Source organism: Chelmon rostratus, chromosome 7 (assembly GCF_017976325.1).
Source record: "Chelmon rostratus isolate fCheRos1 chromosome 7, fCheRos1.pri, whole genome shotgun sequence".
Classification (NCBI taxonomy): domain Eukaryota; kingdom Metazoa; phylum Chordata; class Actinopteri; order Chaetodontiformes; family Chaetodontidae; genus Chelmon; species Chelmon rostratus.
This window is the reverse complement of record NC_055664.1, coordinates 1,318,810-1,341,114: the sequence shown is the minus strand read 5'-3', so window position 1 is coordinate 1,341,114 and position 22,305 is coordinate 1,318,810. Positions and strand designations below refer to the sequence as shown.

At 40.6% G+C, this 22,305-nt stretch overlaps 1 protein-coding gene across 2 annotated transcripts in view; it reads right to left on the bottom strand.

Annotated features, from left to right (window-relative positions):
* Positions 1-2,310: 2,310 nt before the first annotated feature.
* Positions 2,311-22,305, bottom strand: part of fat3a (FAT atypical cadherin 3a) — a 113,630-nt gene continuing 93,635 nt past the window's right edge. The window contains exons 23-30 of one of the 2 annotated variants that reach the window (XM_041940276.1): positions 21,747-21,995; positions 20,932-21,178; positions 18,048-18,201; positions 16,150-16,862; positions 13,821-13,934; positions 10,860-10,919; positions 10,258-10,293; positions 2,311-3,700 (exon numbers count right to left, since the gene is read on the bottom strand). In XM_041940276.1, coding sequence (XP_041796210.1) covers positions 3,084-3,700; positions 10,258-10,293; positions 10,860-10,919; positions 13,821-13,934; positions 16,150-16,862; positions 18,048-18,201; positions 20,932-21,178; positions 21,747-21,995 — 2,190 coding nt within the window. In that variant the 3' untranslated portion in view covers positions 2,311-3,083. The remainder of the gene's footprint in view (positions 3,701-10,257; positions 10,294-10,859; positions 10,920-13,820; positions 13,935-16,149; positions 16,863-18,047; positions 18,202-20,931; positions 21,179-21,746; positions 21,996-22,305) is intronic. The other variant, XM_041940277.1, reaches the window with a different exon arrangement.

Here is a 22,305-nt window from a genome sequence, read left to right as displayed (position 1 = left end):
ATAAATTCTCTCTATTATTTAAATACCTACACAACATTTTTTTAAATTATTATTATAAATCCAAGTGGCAAAGCAGTTTTAAAGGCTTCATTGCCTCATTAGAGAGCTGGTCACCTTTTCCCCTTCTCAAAGAAACTTTTTAAACACATCTGTTTTTTACTCATTTTGGTCGCTTGTGGGTTAAATTTGAGCTCTCAATTTTTCAAAGTAAAAGATTTTTCAAAATAAAAGATTGTTCAGACTCAGATAATAAATAAAACTGAAATATTTAATTATTTCTTGTGCGGCCCAGTACCAATTGATCGGCCCGGGGGTTGGGGACCACTGCATTAATGTATCAAGCTCAATAACAAATTGCCAGCTGGTTTGAGTGGCAAAATATGGAGCATTTTGCGGACTGCACAAGGAAACACTTACTTCTGGTGTGTGGCAAAACCTGACAAAAGTGGGTGAATGATACAGTTTGAGTTATACTAAGTCCTAGACATATTTCAGCAGCTCAGATGTGTGACAATATTCAATGTATTATCAAATGGTATTTAACATGATATCCAGTAAACAGCTGTGATGATCTGTCAGGGTGGAGTCATGTCACAATTGAGAACAAGTGGCATGATGCGCAAGAACCTTTTTATTTTCTGCACTGAATTAAAAAAAAGCTAAAAAAGCTTGCTCAGTTACTCTGTACACTCAATGTCTATAGATAAGGGACATATTTTTGACTTTGCCCAATGTCCTTGAACATTGGGAATTCATCAAACATTAAAGATGAAATAAATGTACAAAACATTGCCTCACAACCATAAACATCTTTTGACAAAACAAAATAAAAAACATTTGCTGGATGTAATGTCTGGATTTAATACTGTGCAGAATTCATCTATAATATTGAAATGGCATTCAGTCAGTCAGTGGCAGAGGAGGAATCATGTGAAAATAATTGGTATCCAGTCTCTTATTTGATCATTGTTCACATAAAAAAAGAAACAAAGGTAGTTCAATATTGCAATTCCATATCTACAAAATCTGCATTTTAACAACCTAGCTATGTACACTGTACAGAGATTTAAACACAAACACACACTTTTACAAAGAAAAAGAGGAGCTGCATGCCTGAATGGATCAGGCAAATTATAGTACAATACAGTGATGATCTGAAGCAGTTGGATGTGCTACCTGTCCTGGTAGCCAGATGGAATTTAAGCCATTGGTGACCTGGATAAGGGTTCGACTCCTGGCTGCAGTCATGGCAAAGATGCTTCAAAGTTACAGAAAACACTGGAATGCAATGATAAAAATGTGTCTGCTCTGCATTGCTTTTTGGAAATAATGGTATGAAAACATTAAACAGGTGGGGGAAACCCAGATATGGACATCATCAAATGCAGTCGGTGCTTGTCAATTCTTTTTGCCAAAGATTTCCAATGCAGATTTTTTTGGCTTTTTTTTTTTTTGGCTTTCACCTTTATTTACAGAGGGCAGAGTGACAGGGTGGAGGGAGAGGACAGCATGCAGCAGGGAGCAGCAGGTTGGAATCCAGCTGGGCCCGCTACCGGGATGCTGCCTTGATACATGGGGCGCACACTCTAGCAGGTGTGCTACCAGAGCATCCCAGCATTCTGTCCTTTAAAATGACTTTTGATCTTGATTGACCAATTGCAGTGGCATACTGGCAGCAAGGCTTGCAGTATTTCAGAACATGGCACAAAAAGTCATAAGCAACATCATGGATAGCCAACACCAAGTCACTAAAACATTCCACAAAAAGTCAAAGTCAAAGTCAAGTCAAAAAGACTGAAGCTAAGAATGGATGTGGTCGCTAACATACATTTTAAGGAGTTCTGTCTTAACATTATTACTTCTACTATCTTGTTACCTGAAGACAAACTTTTCCTCATAAACATGTCTTAATTATTCCTTTTTACAAGATAACAAATTGCTATCCAGTTGTGGATTAAGTATTCAAGATTTTACTTAAGTAAAAATATGACAATATAAAAATGCTCCATTACAATAAAAGTCCAGCAAAATGGAGCATAGCATTAATTCAGGCTGAGCACTTGAGTCACACTTGCATTAGCTGATTGTCATCAGCTGCTTCATTCATGCTTAACAATAACTGGCTCATTCATCAGCTCTACTGATGTGACTGTGTGTGTCTGTGTGTTTGTGTAAATGTAGGTACTGTGTCCTATCAGTAGATACAATAATCAATTTGATGATCTTTTGAGAACAGGCCTCCAATACATTAGCAACTACAGTAACTCTCGGCCTCTGCACTAAACTTGGTACAAAAACTGAAGCTGGAAGATCAGTGACACATTCAACGCTTTGGGCGAACGAGAAAGGATGCCTGAAATGTTATGGCTTGACGGGAGGGCTTAATTTTGGGGGGAAAGGAGCAAGCACGTTCCACATTAAAACAAATAAAGAACTTTTTTAAATGTGGCCACAACACTGTTTCATACTTATCCACCAGTAAGGTCATACTATTTTACAAAGTCTGTACAAGCTTGAAGCACTACAAAGTTTACAAATCAAGGAGGAAAAAGGACAATGTGGATTTGTTTTTGTTTTTCAGAAAGAAGTGGTCTGATGGGCTTCTGTGAAGGAGCAGGGAACCAAACAACCTTTTCACTGACATGATTGTCCCTTCTCTTTTGTCTAATTTTCTCTACCGCACCTGTAAATTTCAATCTCTTTTGGATAAGTCTTTCTCATTCACATTCTCTAACCCATTCTTTTCACATTACAAATGACTCCCTTTTGGTACAGGAAGGACACTTCTGATTGTTCAGCATAGCAGGGACAAGACTGACAACACAGTTTGTTGTTCATGGTAAAACTTAACACTCCCATTTCTGGACATAGTTGCATGGAAGGATAGTACTTAGAACAACTGTGGTTTTAAATTTGTGGTTTTAAGTACATTGTTATAGTCTATGGTTGTAGCAGTACCTATTGCTGACAATATTTCTTCCCTTGTGATAACATCCTCTTATGCATCTCCTGCCATCTGCACTAATGTTATGCTCCTTCTGGCCCGTTATACATCCCATAGCATCCCTTTACTGGTCAATCAATCACACCTCAGTCTGTTGCTGTGAGTCAGTGATGATGGTCACTCCTCGACGAAGCTCGTCCATGCTGTCAAAGTCACTGCTATGTTCAGAGTCCTCGAGCCCACAGGGGGCCGACATGTCCGAGGCTGAAGACGCACCAACAGATAGTCGCATATTTAGCGACACAGAGTCATCAGTGTCCCCATTTCCTGGTGTTACCCCACTCACTGCAGTGGCGAAGTCCCCAAGGGGCAGCTGGTGTGGGGGCAGGTACTGGCTGGGGTGGAAGTGTGGCCTGGCATGCTGGTGCCCAGCGCTGCCAGAGCTGAGGGTGCTCTCCTTGGAGACTGGCAGGTTGGACGGCATCGGCGTGTAGGGCTCGGGAAAGTCCTCACCTGTGGGCAGTGGAGGTGGCAGTTGGTCTTGACTCAAGAACTCTTCTTCGTGGGGAGGGGGGTAATCACTGTCGATGTCATAGCCCCCCAGGTAGTAGTCTGACTCCAGTGCACGGGTGCTTCCTCCAAGGTGGGGCGCTGAGCCTGCTACATCGCTGCCAGGACCTGCTTCATAACCTGGCACCTCTTCAATGTCTGACAGCCTGGTGTTCGGCATCCAGTCTGATGTGTCCCAGTGATATGCTGGATAGTAAAAGGGGAGATTATTAGTAACAATTTGGACTGTGAAAATGGGAGTCAACAGCCCAAAATGGTTGAGCCAATACACTAATCTCCAAAATGTGAAGCTGTGCAGCAGCGATGCCTGTGCACAAGGCACGTTAGACTCAACCACACGCAGAAGTCTTCAAGGTCAGGTACATCGCAAAGCACAACCTGTGCAGAAAACATGTTAGGTCTTTGAGGCTATGTGGCATGCACAACAGGAGCCTTTTAGGATCAGGATCACAGGAGTCACAGCATGCTGAGCTTTATGAAGAATTGCAGCATTCAAGCCATGTCAAAAGGCTCAAAAAACACACACACATTTGATTCTGGATGTTAGAGGGATACATCAAATATCTGGTACATTTTCCTATTGGTCAATATAGCAAAGTGATATGAAACATCTATGCATTTTCAGTGGGTCGTTGGCTCTGATGCACCCTGTTACAACTCTGCTTACACTCCATGCAGATACTTATATCGGCAGTATGAATACAATGATTACACATATTATTAATCAGCTTGGTATAATAAAGTCTAATGTCAAAGTAATGATATTCTTAGGTTTTCCTGAGAAGTGACCTGTTGTGGTGTTGCAGATAACGACTGTTCACTCTCAGAAGCAAAAGCAGAAGTAGTCTGTTATGGATAAAACACCACAAAACCTCAAAGCTACGTGGCTGTGGTTGATGGTGACACCAATGACTGCAGTTCACATCCAGTCTGCTGCTGAGAGTCAATGTTGGTTTCTTTTTACTATGACCACATTCTTAGCCTAACTTTATTCATATAGTTTTAGTTGGCTGATTAACTTTACCAAAAGTGGTCGATCTCATATGAATAATTTTTGAGTCTTGTAGGTTGTTTTGGAAGGCGGTAACAAATTGGGTATCTCATTCTGTCTGGGCATGGGATCAGAGAATTCATATAGCTCATCCTGACAGGAAATGACAAAGAAACTAAAACTAGTAATGTGCAGGATGCTGCACTGACATTTAAGTACTATTTTCTATCATAACATGTATAAGATATTCCAACAGCCTACCATCAGGCTTGTGAGCAACCAAACTACCAACAACAGTCAATGATATGTGCATCACTCCCATTATATGCATCTAACTGGTCCATTTTTCGTGAAGCATTTACTGGTAATAGATGACCACCAAAATGAAACAAAATGGTAAGTATTACATGATTTTCTGAAGTGGATGAAGACTAACCAAATGCAGCATAAAGAAGTGACAGAAAATTTGGGATGGTGCAATTTTACATTACAACACACTGATCATCTCCTCCAAATTCAAGCAAAACAAGTCTGCATTTTTTGACCATGTTTGGCAGGGCCTTTGGAATTGAGAGACTTATTGACCCATCAGAACATAGTCTATCTTGAAATGCAAACTCTGAAGGAGTGCATGCCTGAAATGGAACCCAACAGGGGTATACTAAGGTGTTAGGATTGAGGACTGGAGCCAACAATCTACTGGCATAGCATGAATGATGATTCTCATCACAAAGGTTTGGTTGACCAGAAGGACAATCTACCAAAAACTCTGCAGATTAACTTAAGTGAAGGCAAATTCAATTTAAGAGCAAATGGTAAGTGAAGTTCAAATGGTGAGTGAAGTTCAGCGATGACAAATCAAACAAAAAGACATTCATGCATCAAAGCAAAACATAAACCAAGACTGAGGCTGTGAGAACTTCATTACACAACAACTGGTACAGTACCATCACTGGGCTGGAGATAACAATCCAAACAAATCGTCATGGTGGGATGCAGTAAGGTAAAAGTGGCAGGCACAAGTAGTTTGGGGGTGGGGGTGTGTATAGTGGGTTGCTAAGTCAGCACAGCACAGTGAGTACGAGGGGTGGGAAGTCACATCAGATCACACACACATACACACACACACACAAAGCTCCAACTAGGGAAAGGGAAGAGCAGAGGAATTTACCAATCGCAAAGTATAGAAGTATGAAAGTATAGTTGGGTATACATAGAGAGAGAAAGACGCAGGGGGTAGACAAAATAGCTTCAGTCAGTGTTGATCTTGGGTCAATGCCTGACAGATGGATGGCAAATAAACCTGTCCATCTGGTTGTAGATGGTGTTTTGATGCTGCTCGTTCCAGGACATGGTGGGGAGTGGTGGGACTAAGTTACACGTGTCCAAGTCTGAAGTCTGAACCTTCAAGTCTTAAGCAAATTCTGAGTTACTGTCATGAGAAGCGAGTAAAGTCGAGTCGCTGTTATAAGTACAGTAAATCAAGTCGTTGCTCAGGTCAAGCAAGTCACAAGTCAAGTCATTCGAAATTCGGATGATTTCCCACAGTTTCCACACCTAAAATACAGTGGTTATTAAAAGTTGAATTTTCTTTTCAACATGAAAGAAAACTGTTGCAGCCTGCTTATACCTCATAAATCATACTAATACTTGATATTTTGTTGCAATCAATAGCAAGCCTCCAAATCAACAACAATGGAGAGTGGGACTGCGAGAGCTGTTATGTTTGGCAGTTCAAAAAGGCCCAAATGCAGGAAACTCAGGTTAAATGCAGATTAAAAAAAAAAAGCTAGCTTTTAATAACCAAAGCTGAAACCAGAAAACCCAAACAGGCAGGCAAAAAATGCAGGACCAGGTGGGGGCAAATTCCAAAAAACAAACTAACAACAAACCAGTATGAGACAGGCAGGAAACAAATGCAGACGACCTCACAACTGAAAGATGAAAAACACACTGGCTGTATTTGAACCTACTATGCTGGTTGTATATACTGATTTGGCCAAAATGTAGAATGTAGCATGCAGCATACAAACAAAAGCAAAATGTGCAGTATGCCAAAAATACCCAGATGTTATGCTGATTCTGAAAAAATCTCCAGTCTGAATCTTACAATGCAAAGCACTGGAGCACTCACAACAACAGGAACTTTTTTTCACAATTTTCAACAACTAAACTGAACAGAAAGATATTTCTCATTTTCATTTCTCTGTTATTCTGTCATTACATACGTTTTTTTATGTATTTTATTGAACTCATGCACCTTTTGCCAAGGGGTAAATTTTCACAGTATGACCAGATGAGCATGGGGATTAACACAAACAAAAATACCATCAAATAACAAACTTTAGGAAAAGGCAACCAGTCTGATTAAAGAAGGATAGGTAGGATAATGTTACGTTTTCAAAGCAACAGAAATACCAGGAGGACTAGCTCCAACTCACGTTATATTTGCAGTGAAATAATACAACATAACAAAAGGAGAAATGGGAAAATACAGATTTACCAGTTTCATACTGCTATACTGCTATGAAAAACAGAACGCAGTATGTAGGACATACGACATCCATAGTCCACAGTAGCCAGTTCCAAACACAGCCACAGACTAAATAGACAAAACAGGGAAAACTAACCAGGGACAGGTGAAAATAATCTGTAATCACAAGGGTTGGAAAGTAGCAAAGGCAGAAAGTAAAACACAACATGACACATGAGGAAACATTCAACTTAAAACAGGAAATAAGTAAACTAAAAGTCAAAACCATGACAATTGCACACAGAAGCGAGATTTATCATGACTTACTGCTGCTGACTTCTCCCTTGAAGAAGAAAACAAAATTACCACCACCATAACTATCACTTATGCCCCAACTACATGCTGTCCATTCATCCCTCTCCTAGAGATTTAAAAACCATCCACATTTGGCCTCATGTGATGACACCCAACAACTGTTGTTTACAATTGGCCTCAAGAGGCTCCAATGAAACTAGTGACTGCCATTAAATCGCCAGGAGCACTAACGCTCCAAATGGTATCAATGATCTAGATATCGACTCTACAGAGGTCTTATACCTGGGAATCCCCAGCAGTCAAATAGAACTGAAGAAGCCCCTTGGATGAGAGGCCCCCGGATCAACACTTCTTGAAAAAACAAAATCAAACAACAAACCAAATCATGGATATGTATTAACCAAAACCACAGACACTGTGGTTGCCGTACACTCAGATCGGTTCAGCACAAAACTGCATTACATCACCAACTTGGAAAACTTCGACCACAGCTACCAACAGAACTGACTCAGCTTCGAAATTGTAATGTAGCCATTTTAAATTAAATTAATGGTGTTTTAAAGAAGCTCTTAAAACAGCATAGAAAGGGGTATAGTTGCATGTCATGAGAATTTACACCTGAAGCCATTTAGTCATGAGCATGCAGCCGTGTTGCCTCGACAGTTAAAAAAAAAGCACCACTATGGCCCCAATCAGTCCCGCATTATCTTTTTCACTAACAATGTGTATGTCTTCTCAATAAATTGAAGAATTGATTCCAAACCAAGTCTAACAACACTTAGACACTTAACATTAGCTTTCAGTCTAACATCTGACCCACCGATTAAATAGCAATAAAGACATTCACATACCTTTCTTTGCGGCTTTTGTAGTGACAGATGGATGTTGTGGTGGTCGTGTCACTGATTTCTGAGCTGCAAATCTAGCTGTTCTCTTTTTACTACCATCATCAACAACATAATCCTTGAATGCTACCATGTAAGCTGTCTCATGTGTTGGCCTCTGCTGCTCTGCCAATGTCCTGCTAAGTTAACAGTTTTACGCGTAATGCACTAGAAATCACTCAGTCATATGTATTTTTAAAGTAACTCCTCAATATATAGAAAAAAACAAATATTTACACACGTGGACAAAACTGTGGTACCCCTCGGTTGATGAAAGAAAAACCCACAGTGGTCACAGAAATAATTTGAATCTGAGAAAGTAGTAATCTATAAAAATTCTATCAAAATTAACAATGAAAATCAGACATTGCTTTTGAACGGTGGTTTAACAGAATTATTTTAAAACAGAAACTCATGAAACAGGCCTGGACAAAAATGATGGTACCCTTAATTTAATATATTGTTGCACAACCTTTTGAAGCAATCACTGCAATCAAATGATTTCTGTAACTGTCAGTGAGACTTCTGCATCTCCTTGAGTTGTCTCAGGTTTGAAGGCTGCCTTCTCCAGACGGCATGTTTCAGCTCCTTCCACATATGTTTAATAGGATTTAGATCAGGTGACCATTGTGGGTTTTTCTTTCATTAACCAAGGGGTACCAACAATTTTGTCCACATGTGTACTAAAAAAGGTCAAGTCCCTTCGAGTCATCTGTCTCAAGTCGAAGTCAAGTCTCGACATGAATACCAAGTCAAAGTCAGGTAGAGTCTTCAATGTTAGTCAAGCAAGTCCTCAAATTTGGAACTGTGGTCTGACTGGAGTCAAGTCATGTGACTCAAGTCCCCCACCCTTGGGCAAGGTGAAGGTTGGATGTTGGCCTCAGGTTCGAGAGCCTGGACTAGTGCACCATAAGTGCATTTAATTTGGTATTAATTGGCGATTGGCTTCCCTGCAGAAGAATGAGAGGAGCAGTAGGTTTAAGCATAAAGATATCCTGTGGAGCTTTCTTGTAAAAAAGCCAAAGCTAGGTTTACATTCAGTGTTAGTCAGCAAAGCACACAATGTGTGACCTTGAGCTTCAACAAATGTATTAAATGATTTTCCTTTCTCATAAAACATTTGCAAAGCCAAATTTTGAAAAGGTTTAAACCTGCATTGTTCACATCTGTTTACCAGCTACAAGTCTTGATATCTGCGTTTTGCGGGTGCATTACTATATTTTTTAACATATTACTGCCATCCGTAGACTAGTGGAATACTGTGAAACACTTTGGTAAAAATGTGTATCGAATCACCTGTGTGTATTTTGATCTGCATCCTCATATACCAGCAAAAGAATAAAGAAAACAGGGATACTATGACAAAACTGACTCCATAGTACGAGTGGTCAAAAACTCCACAAGGTACCTTTAACATTACGGCCTGGTCACAAGAGCAATTGGCCTGAAAAACAGTACTGGAAGCTTGGTGACTTAGTGACAACTCCCAGGGCCCATTAATGAACTAATGTAGCTAACTAGGTTGCTGGCTGGAAAATGGTTTCAATGGCTTGCTATGCCAAATTTTTGCGTGTTTCACCGATGAATTCTTGTTACAAAAGTGGAAGTTTTGGCCTGATGCTGGCAGTAGAAGAAAGGTCAGTGAGTCAATAGCGAATTCAATGGGTATTTGGTCGTAATATCTTGTTCTGGATCAAATAGTTAGATAGACTGACCTACCAGCTTCTTCATCATTAACCAATCAGCTGCAAAATTATTTCATGTATCCAGAACACTTAAAAATAATGCAACAAAATCTGTTGAGCCTAATATGACCCACTGTTTTAGCAGTATTTACAATGTAGATTTCGTTACTGCACAAAGTTATTTTCATTGGGTGGTTGTTATTTTGTCTACTCGCTGCAAATAGACAGACAGACAGACAGGCACACAGACAGATAGACAGATAGATAGATAGATAGATAGATAGATAGATAGATAGATAGATAGATAGATAGATAGATAGATAGATAGATAGATAGATAGATAGACAGACAGATAGATAGATAGATAGATAGATAGATAGACAGATACTTGTCACCTCTGTTGTAGCCTTGACCGTGGTCCATAACTGACACTGTCAGATGGAAGAACAACATAACACAGTGACCTTTAGCATTCAATCATGAGTGTGTCCACTGTTCTATATGTAGTAGTACAGGGTAGAAGACGGTTTAGAGTGGAGGTGCTGTGGGAATTCATGTCCTCCAGAGACTGTCCTCGCAAGACATATTACAGCATCAGTCTTGTTTGCTTGGAGAGAATACCTGTGTGTCCTGCAGATTGTTGGCAATGGAATGTAGTTTGCCATCACTGCTTGATGATGAAAAAAATATACTGAAAACTGAGAGCTAATGCAACCTGAAATGGATTGGACTGACTAACCACTGACTGTGAGACTGTGTGAGAAAGGAGAAAAATAATCTGTAAATCTAGGTACTGCCATGTTTGAAGCTACTCTTTGTACAGTGCCCAGGAGGGTTCACTTACTGAAACATACAGTATGTAAAACGTAGTGAGTGTGTATTCACCTAGTGTATAAAACTGTAAACACCATTTTCAGAGGTCAACAGATAACAAGACTGAGATAAGACAATAGTAAAAGAGTGAGATGGGAGACACAAAGGGAATGAGACATGGTACCTTCACTTTCGATTGTGTCGACTGCATCATTGACCAGTCGAATGACGGTCACTATGGAGGCTTGTGGAGGGAAAAAAGGAGGAGATAAGTTTTGAAATACAGTCATTCAAAGTGGAAAAGGCTACTCATGGTGTTAGTCGGGGGTCATCCCTCACACCTGTGTCATTGCTTTCCCACTACTGCCAGTCCTATCTGCAGAGAGGTCTACCTGGTCTGCTTCTGGCATTGTCAAGACTTCTGACTGATTTTGGAGGGATTTGGGGGGGTAATTTGCTTACAGTATTCTTCACACATATGGAGATAGAAGTTAAAAAAAAGACAAGGTAAACACTGACAGACAAAGAAAATGAACTACACAAATGCAAAGAAAGCCATGGGGAAGCAACACAATATAAAAAAACAAAACTAAACAGAAACAATGCCAGTACATTTCTACTGCTTGCCATTTTAGTGCAGACACATCCTCATCCGATGAAGTCAGTCAGACTTCAGCAAACACAGAAATGGCAACAATATCAATTTAGTTAATGCAAAATTCACATGTTTAATCAACATCATCATCATGATTACTGGCAAAAAAGCTTTCATTTTTAAAATCACGATCATTCTGAAAAGTAAAACAATGAATGTCATGGATTGCAAATAAATGTAATGGGAACAGGACGCAGTGTAAACACAAAACTATACATACAGCTCTAGCACAAAGGCCACGACCACCAACACCACTGTGAAGCAGTCACAACCCCTTAGCCTCTTTGAGATTCTTTACAATTACCTTTTGTTAAATCATTGTAATGTACAGTTGTAAGAAAAAAGTTGGGGAAACCTTGGGAATGCATTCCTGTGTTATTTTAGCAAACTGATAATATGTGCAAACATACATGAGTAAATGTCTGAACAAATTAAATCTCACACAGAACTGACACCATACAGTACTGCTAATTTTGCTTTACCAGTAGTGACGCTCAAAATATATCTTTCTTTTAGCCAGTTTACTTGGTAACTGACAGTGTCAGAGCAGATGGGGAATGTTGGGAGAGAGACAGGTGTATGAAACTCAATGCAGATCCTTGGATAGAATCAAACTGATGCCATTTAGCATGCAAGGAAACTGCTATACAAGCTACTGTGGAGTCCCGAAAATATAATTTGACATGAGGAATGACCACAGGGTCATTTTGGCTCTTCTCAACATGAATTTCTTTAGCAAAATTCATGACAGTCTGGCTGTTAGAGGAGACAATCCACTCATCCTCTGGAAACAATGAATATCCACAGTAAACTTTATGTAACCTCATTACTCAACATGCTATTGATCTCAGACTTGTGTTCTTCCTCCTCATCATCATCATCAAGTTCTACCATTTTTGTTAGATTGGACTTCTGAGTTGTACTTGTGCTCTGGGGATGACAAATTTGGCATACTGTGATGGACCACTGTGTTGGGGTTCGACATGGGCAGGTTTACACCAAATACTGTCAGTCTCTATTCCTCTCCGCCTCTCTTCTCTTTGTTTATGCACTCTTATAGATAGTACAGTACAGCAGGGACCCTCAACTAGATTAGCAAACAATTACTCGAAGCAGACACAGTGGGAACCAGACATTCATATAAAATATCTAATAAATTTTATTTAGGCCTAATTAGCCTAATACTATTTCATATTTTCACTTTCTTACAAAAATAACATTATTTTTACGAGTTCATAGCAGTGTGGACAGAGTCCTAAAAAAACTGAAAATCCATAATGGTAACTGGATATTCACCTAAAAAGGAGGCAGTCAGTGCTCAATACAAAACCCACAGTTCAACTACTAATGAAGTTCTTATCCAAAAAAACTCCTCTTCAGGACAAAAATACTCAATACAACAGCTGGCCAACAAAAATAAACCCAAGTGACACCTCTCGTCTAATAGACAAGCTTAGTGATTCTCCACCAACTCCAGAGTTCATTTCTGCCCTGCTCAGTAGGTGGTGCCAGGTACTGTCAGGGGAAAGAAGTACAACAGCTGCAACACGTCAGATACCACAATTAATTCATTTAGCAGGAGGTGTTTAGATTAAAGACTACAAGGAGCATGTTCCAATATATTGGGATAGTCTGATTCAGAATACCCAGCGTGTGTGTTGCTGCAATATTCTACATTTATCCACAACTGGTCAGCTGGACTGGTCTGGTCTTCTCTCTGAATGCTATTCTGTCAACCTCCTACTGCACGTGGGGATCGATACTTAACAATACTGACTTTTAAACATCATCACAAGTAAATATAAAAGATAATGTATATTACCACCCAGTTTCCCATCACTGCCTGCCCTGCAACTGCATTTCACTCACCCACTAAGCATTGTATAAACATGATGACCATGGCCTCTGTGTCACCATAGGACGCCGCCTTTTCAGTGATGTGTATGTGAAGTATTCTGGTTTGTGAAACAAAGTGGAAACATAATGCAGGGAAATAAATTGGGCCTTATGTGTTCTTACAGATTCATGATAGAGGAAGCTCCAGGTGATTTTGTGAGTTTGTTGTAATGTGAGATTCTTATAGTGGAAAAGTGCTATTACTGTGCTCCCCCTTTCTTTTCTCTGCTTCCATGCTTTCAGGTACTTTCAGGCTCTATGACCATTGCTTCTGAAGCTAAATAAGTTATTCTTCAAGTATTTCTCTGTGACTTCTCTTTGTTTTGCAACAAGCACATGGACATTTCTCACTGATTTATTCAGATCTGTCTATATATTTCATATATGTATAAGTCTGAAGGAGAGCACAGATTTTGCATGGGCATTGATGAGGAAATTTTAAAATTCACGAAATAGACACCCAGTAAAACCAACTAATAAACAAGCAAACAAATAATTTTAAAATAACCACATTTAAAAGAACTGAAACACTATGGATCTGGGATATTCTGAGAATTCTGAAACACTCTTGCTGTCGGTGCGTGTGCTTCTTACCATTGTCATCACAGGAGTCAGACTGGAAGGAGCTCAGTGACTGGACCTCTGAGTTGCTGCCTTTGTTGCTCCCTGAGAAACATGTTACTTCTTCTGCCATGTCAACCGTTTTACCTACAGGGAGAGGCCAGAAGTCAGGAGGGCCAAATTAGAAAACAAATACAAATGTAAAACAAACTGCCTTTTGAGGAGCTGAAACTATGACTGTGTGTGATATGAACAGTATTTATGTATTCTTCTAAGTTTGAATCTTATGTTGCTAAAGTACATATCAGATTTTTACCTATAAATATACCAAAGATATTCAGGTCCAGTCTTAGGTGTTAGGGTTCACCCTTTACAAGTTAAGCTATGTAGCATGAGGGTAGCATAAATAAGAAGAGATAAAGTAAGGCATCAAGGTGGTTATCACCAACATCCAATTTTGGTCAGGCGTATGCATCCATAGTAGTACTGAACAATCTCAATAGCAGATGAACTGGAGCTTGCACAACTAGGGTAAGGGTGGCAGTGCTCAAACTATTTCATACCCCTGTTTGAGGTTGCAATGTTTCCACTGGCACCTGGTTTTGTAATATGCCAAATCAGAGTACGCTGGAGAAGCTGACAGCAACAGAACTGTATTTCTGTCTATATGTCTCAACTACAAATGTCACTAAAAACAATGAATAATATTCAAGTATATATTCGTGGAAGCTGAATTTAAGAATGTCTATTTTTAATGATCTGCCTTAGACGTAGTAATGCAAGGACACATGGGAGCAGTCAATATTCCAACCCATTTAGTCATTAATGTTCATGTAAGCACATTGGGGGGATTAGTCAAATCTGATATCCGATTGTGTGGCCTTGCAAGGCATCTTTTCTCTACAACAGGCAAAAATGAGCAGCTTGTTTCTCTATGCAGCTCTTAACTATGTAATATCTAAATCAGAGGTTCACTCAATCAAAGTGATTTGCAGATGTCATGAAAGACATGACAGACTACAATGAATGTTGTCTTCATAAATAAGTTCCCTGAGCTTCATACACAATCAAGCATGAATGTGGCTACTTCGATCTTGTCACGTCCTGTGAGTTTCTGCTATTGAAATAAGCGGGTTAGGAGAACGACATCTGAAGCATAAAAAAACAAACATGTTCAACGGGACATGCTGAGGTACTGACCAAATGAAGCGCAGCACACCGGCAACATTTCCAATTAATGTCATCAGTGAATGGAGCTAACTCAGTTGTCATCATACTACCTAAGTGTAATAACATGTCATCATACAAGGGGGGAGATTGTAACCCCCCCCCCCCCCCCCCCCCCCCTTATCATGTGAATGTCCTCTTGAATCTTTGTCCTGAACCAGCTCCATGGTGCAAGTGACAGTATTTGGAGTTTATGAAAAGCATGATGTGCTAAATTTATAATGTCACAACTGTTATTTCAATGGGACAGATACATTTTCAATCACCACTGCAGCTATTTCTAACTGCTTTAAAAGGTACCTGGACTTGCCATCCTAGAGGTTTCTTCAGTTCTAACTGACTGGTGTGGAGTCCCAGGCACTAGTCGTCTTGTACGACACCTTGGGAGTCGGTGAGGTCACATGTAAGTCGGTGACCCACCCGGCCATCTTTTGAGTTGTTAGGGACACATGAGTCATGGTGTGAATGGCCGTTGAGCTGCCTGGGGAGGGATTTCAGGACTGCATTGTAAGTGGCTGATAAGTGGTGTCGTAGACCACCTCCTCTGTTCAGTGATGGTAGTTCCAGTTTGCCTTAGATGGCTTATTTCAGTCCTCTTTCAAACTGCTTCCTGGGACTCCCCCCCAGTCAGTTAGAACTGAACAAGTCAGAACTCAGCTCATCTCATCTCATCTTCTAGAACCTCAAGCAAGTCCAGTTGCCTTTGTAAAGCACTTACAAGTACTACGGCCTTGATGAATGACAATCTTCACAGAAACCTTACATATCTTCTCCCTCCATGCATATAATTATTTCATCCAATGTAATATGAGCATGTTTGGCACTAGATATCCTTTGGGGTGAATTATTATTGTGTTTTCAGGTTGTAGTTGAGTGGATTGGGTTGCTGTATTAGTGAAATTTGTGGTGAAATGAAAGTTTTGGTAAATTAAAGTGTCCAGTCAGACTGTACCAGTCAATACCCATTAGCAAAGGACTTGGATCATAATTGTGTTTGCAATTTATAGCTGGGGAAAAATAACCTCCAAAATACACATTCTATCTTCACATACTGTTACTTTGTTAATCCTAAATTATTCCAAAGTATTCCTACCTGCTCAAGTTTTCACTTTGGGAAAGAAACACATACACTCACCCTCATCACTGTCCCATGGGCTCTTGCGTAAGGAGTCACAGTCTGAACGACAGGGTGACACTGGTGGGAGATTGGGGGCTACGCTGCACACCACCACTCCCCTCCTGGTGCTTCCTGACAGGATCCTTGGTGACTCTGGGTGAAAGGTGCTCATCTCTGTATGTTCCACACTGCGCCCATCCACCATCTTCTCCAGCGTGGACCGTGGGTCACCCTGGAAACAGGGTGTGTATGCCATGGGCCTAACAGGTACCTGTGGAGGTCCCATCATCCCACCCCCCCCAACCACGGTGGGCCCTAGTCCTGTCTCTGTGTACAGGTTGAGAGGGTCTCCAGGTGTGCAGTGTAGGGTCTTAAACTGAACACCGTTGGCCTTGTTGAGGAGTGCTGCAGTGGCTGGGTCCTGGACAAGAGAAAGGTTGTTCCGCGAGTAGTTCTTCTGGAAAACCTTCTTGCGGAAAGCAATGAAGAGGATGATGAGGGTGATGATGACGAAAAGCACCACAGCGATGCCGATCAGCTCCTCTTTACCAACCACAGCATGACCAGCCTGCATGTCAGGGACAACAACGGGTCGTAGGCTGCAGCGCTGGCCCACGAAGCCTGCTGTGCAGTTACAGTAGAAGGAGCCATGAGTGTTAACACAGACGCCGCCGTTCTCACACTCACCCTCTGGATTGCTGCGGTCGCATTCATTAACATCTTCCTCACAGCTGCAGGATGGAGAGATGGAGGAAAGAGTGGACAAGACTGGTATGAGATAATAGTGTATGAATAACTTTGGACTGCTCAGTTACCTGCTCCCAGGTGGATTTCTTTCCAAAAGCCAGAGAGCAAGAGTAAGATGAAATGCACTGAGGACAGACTGCGGAAGACGTAGTCCCTTTACAGGCTCACAACACAATCCCTTTGTCTTTAGTATGATTAAACTGCTGTTATAATTAGAATAACATCAGTGAAGTGGTCTGTTCTTGATTTTGGAAAGGACAGTTCTTGCTCATCAATCAATTTTTTAAGTAATAATAATAATAATTTTAAAAAGTTTTTAACCTCTTTAACCTCATTCACTAATCTCTGTGTCAAAACACTTTATGAAAGTTTAAAGGTTTAATTGGGTTTGATTGCTGGGTAATATGTAGAGTGAAATACTACACATGAGGCGCTCCAGTCCGGCGTCTGTTGCAGCATTTTGAAGCGTGATCCTTTAATAGTTTGAGTTGTAAATTCTTTGCTGTTGTTTTTGTCTGTCTGCCTCTCTAAATCAGGATCATAAGTGCTGCTGCAGCTGTGTGCTCAGGCACCGTCTCCAAGTTCAAACAGCAGCTAAACACAGACAGTATAGACCTCCACAGGTGGACAGATGTTCTGCTAAAATTCACTGTTAGATCTGAAGAAGGATTACTTGTTTTGCTATTGTTCAACAATAAAGAGCACATTTTTTTTTAATTTGTGCAGTTATTAAACTTAAACTGTTCCATCAGTGTGTGTGGAGAAACATCAGCGCACTCTGACAGTATCTGCTCCAGTAGCAGGATCAGCCTGTTGGAGAGCTCAGGAAGCTGATCCTGACAGTTGTGCTGATATTTGTGCTGCTGTAATGTATAAAGTTGGTGATTTGCAGGTCGGATTGGGTGCAGGTGTTGATTAACATATATTTTTGTTGGCCAGGAAGGTGGGCTGGCTCTCATGATGGGTCTGGGGAATGCGGTAAGTGTGTGCGTATGTGTGTGTGTGTTTGCTTCTTAACTGAGGAGCTCACGGGCCCATCATGATAGCCTGCACTGGGACCCATTGTTACTAACTTACACAAAAATATATTTTTCCAGAATGTGGATGAATCAACCCTTTAAGGACTGTGTGTGTGTGTGTGTGTGTGTGTGTGTTGGACTTGAACTCACGTGAGACCCTTGAAGCCTCTCCTGCAGCTGCAGAAGAACGCGTTGCCAATAGGCTTACAAGCACCACCATTCTGACACGGGTTTGGAACGCACGCCGTTATCTCCATCTCACAGTGCCCTCCGGTGAACTGGGGGCTACAGCTACATGAGTACCCTGGCAGAGAGACAGGGGGGAGGGGGGTGATGAGTCAGAGCAGTCTGTGCACTGTTTACAGTGCTGTGTGGCCAACCTTAACCCAAACCTAATTCTAACCTAAAACTGGAAACCAAGTCTTAACCCTCAAACAGCCCTTTGAAGTTGTGAGGACCAGCCGAAATGTCCTCACTTTCCTAAAATGCCCTCATTCTGTTAGTTAAAAACTTTTTGCAGTTAACATGTACCAAGTATAAGTACACACACCCACACAAAACACACACACACACACAAACACACACACACACACAATCAAGGGAAGGGAACATACACTAAACTTTAAATCACAAATGTATACTTGAATATACTTTATAAGGGTATGATTAGATAAGTTTATACTTCTTCCTACTCCCTTTCGCTCATGTAAACTATGTTGCTCATGAGATGTGACTGTTTTCCGGATTATTTTTTGTTTTTGTTTTGTTTTTTGTTTTTTTAATGTGCACTTATTTCCTTATGATTCCTTATGATTATTATTTTTTATATAGGTACTATGTGTATGTATTGCTATGTACGTATGCATGTATACATGTAAGCTTTTATTTTTATTTTTATTGTGGTTTACGTGATCGAAATAAATTTATACTACTACTACTAAAGAAGATTTACTGTGTACACACAGTACATCTGAGACACACACTAACCACTCCACAGCAGTGTGTAAATGACAACTGTGGGCTGCGATTCCCTGGATGCTTTGCTCATTCACAATATAAATGAGGAACATGTGGCATGTGGGAAATCTTGTAGTTGCATTTAGGGAGGCCTTCTGGGACTGTAGCATTACAACAAACACACACAGCTCTGCTGAGAACTCTATATGCTGGCACTGTAGCTGGTGCATTAACTTTACCCACACAGTGTGGGGATTTCAACCATCAGCTGCTGTTCATCTGGAGCTGTTAGACACAGTTGGGCAGTCTGGCATAGCGATAGAGCTGCATTGTGGTCTAAAAACTACTAGAAACACATCAATGAGCCACACTGCTGGAGTTAGCGACACGTTCCTTCATTACCATGAACACACACACTGTAGTTTATTTTGGCTCAGTCCCACACACACTGTCCTGCTGCCATAAATGCTCATTAGAGCACCAAATCTGGATTAAATAGTCCCAAACAAATGTACTGTTTTCTCCTGTTTTAGTAAAGTTTGCCTTTACAATCTGTACACCAGCTGTTTTTGGAAATTTAAAAAAGGAAAATATATATTTCATTTTTTTTTCATCTTCCATAAGAACCAGTGGGCTTAAACCTGAGAGGAATAGACAGGGTGGAGAAGTCAGAAACTATTGGGAGAATCACTGATGTTGGTTTGGGTCTTTACACAGGGTTTTATTAGCACCTGCCTTATCATTTAATATGACAGTTGCAGTGTGGATTAAACCAGTCTTTTCTGGTTTATTAACATCCATTAACTAATTTTCACAAATCCCTGTTATGGTTGCCAGATGTGAAGAATATGAAAACTGTTAACAAATCATCAAAGTGTTTTAGTGTTTGACAAATACAAAATTGTTACAGATTTATATATTCATTGATACATTTATATAAATATGAACTAATCCGTATTAAAAGTGGGTACTATGAGTGAAAAGTTTGTGAAAGTGATATTTTGATAGCTATTTGTCATTTCTATTATAGAGTTTGAGAGTGTTCCTCATCTCTTTCTCCCTCTGTGTGTTGTTTCCTTCCTCCTGTTTGTCAGAATCGTGTGCTTGAGCTTTGCATCTTGTGCAATTGTGTTGTCTGTCCTCTTTCCAGGTAGAAGAGGTCATAGGGCTCAGGTACTGTCTGTTTGGTGACACCTGAAGTTGCTCAATGTCCCCCTAGATTCATATTCTCTATATTTACAATCTGTCGATAATTTTGTCATCCTGATTGTCCATACTGTAATGTTGCTATGTTGGTCTATTCTGTGCACACTGTGACATTTGTTGCATGTCCTTCCTGGGTGTGGGATCCCTCCTCTGTTGCTCTGTCTGAAGGTTCCTCCATTTTAATTTCCCTGTTTAAGATTTTTTGGGGGGAGTTTTTCATTATCTGAAACAAGGGTCCAAAGGGTGTGTTACGCTGTCCAGATTGTGAAGGTCCTTGATTATATTGAGCTAGATAAATAAAACTGACTTGACTAGCTCAAAAAATGCACTATCAAGGTGTAATGCCATCCACTACAGCAGGCCTTTAATAAATACTAATTTGTTTTTTTTGTGTGTGTGTGTATACACATCAATTTATAGGATGAGAAAGTCATACAGTGTTCAGAGGAGCAAAACTATTAAAACACCTTCAGTTACAATATAGTCCATACAAAACAATGACTAGCACTATCCTAAACTTGTAAACTTTAATCAACGCCTTCTGACGCATTGTCATCACTTTACTGCTCAGCTGCATTAAAAAAAACTGCTGTCACTTGACCACATGACATGGCGGCCAATCATATGAACACTGATCATATGACCATTTTTTAAGGGTAGATGCACCCTGGTAGATCCTGCCCTGCAGTAAATAATAATTAATACTTGCAATACTTTCAAACAATTAACCTTAATAATTAAAGAAATCATTCAAAAGACAATTTAAATGCATTCAATTTATTAATTTCTGTGCCATTAAATCCAAACAGGCCTCCGTTTTTAGGATATTCAGTGTGTCGAAGCTGGGATGTATGAATGTCCTGTTACTCACCACCAGAGGGCAGGCTTGTGCAAGTGGCTCCATTGCGGCAAGGCTGCTGCAGGCAGGCATCAGGATAGAGGATGCAGCCCAGCTTCATCTCTGTCAGTCCAACCACCTCTGCATAGCGCGAGCGTTTGTTCTGCAGTGGCAGCTCATTGTTGTTCAGCATGACCGAGTCCAGGCAGCCCTGGAAACCCTCAAGCACCCGCGGGTCCTTCCGGGAGTCCATGAGACTGCGAGAGTTGGGGTGTTGCAACTGAGGAAAGAAGGGTCAAAAATGAATGCACAGACTTTCAAAGACACCCTCAAGAGGTGAAGACCAGCCAAAAGGAAATCCGGAAAACAAACGCACGCACACACACACAAACACACACACACACACACACACACACACACACATACACACACACACACACACTCTCACAGACACACTATATTAAATTTAAGTTACTGTTACATTTAAATCAATGTAGCACATAAGAAATTACAGTATGGCATATTTATTACATTTTTTGTTGTGCTTTCTATTTTCATTTAAAAAGAAGAGTTGTACAGTATAGCTGGAGATCATTCACAGCGATCCTGTCGCAAGATTAATGTGATTTTAATGTAGCTTATTTCCCTATGGTTGACATAGTTGGCATAGCAACGTGTGTGCAAATGTAGCTCGAAAAATGTTACAATTTTTCACGATCTGCTTGGACCCTGGTTGTTGCTGCTTTTGGTTATATTTAATGTTTTCTGGATGCCAAAAAGCTCAGGATCCCCCATGTGGCTGCCACTCTGACAACCTTCTATGGCAGCTAAACTAATAATGGACTGACCAATGCTCCAAAGTAGATGATTCTGTCCGGAGCAAGTGGTTGTATGAATGATGGTCCACGGCGTCGCTCTACATAGCTGTCATCCAGCGCCAAGCTGCTGAGGTTGCGGTTCAGCTCCAGTGCCACTGTGTGCCAGTTGCCGTCGTTGATACGACGGCCAGAGATGCCCAACATATCAGGACCGTCACCACCTCCACCGCCATTGCCAAGGCCACAGGCCAGTTGGAACCACAGCTTCCCCTCCTCCAACTGCTCACACACACACACACACACACACACACACACACACACACACACATGTTTAACGCAACGTATATCCAATCAGGCAATTCATTAAAAGAAAATTATCTTATTTACTGCATGTCTTACATCAAATTCTCTTACAAACAGTTCAAATCTCTTCTTAGGATAATTTTCATGGAAAGCATGTATTGAGTGTTTTCTTTGCTTGCAGATGCAGATGCTTCCTTCTCTCCTACATAGTTAATACCTTGCTCTTGAGCTCAAAGCAGAATTATCAGTGCACATATTTACGTTGTATTGTAAGATATTCATCTGT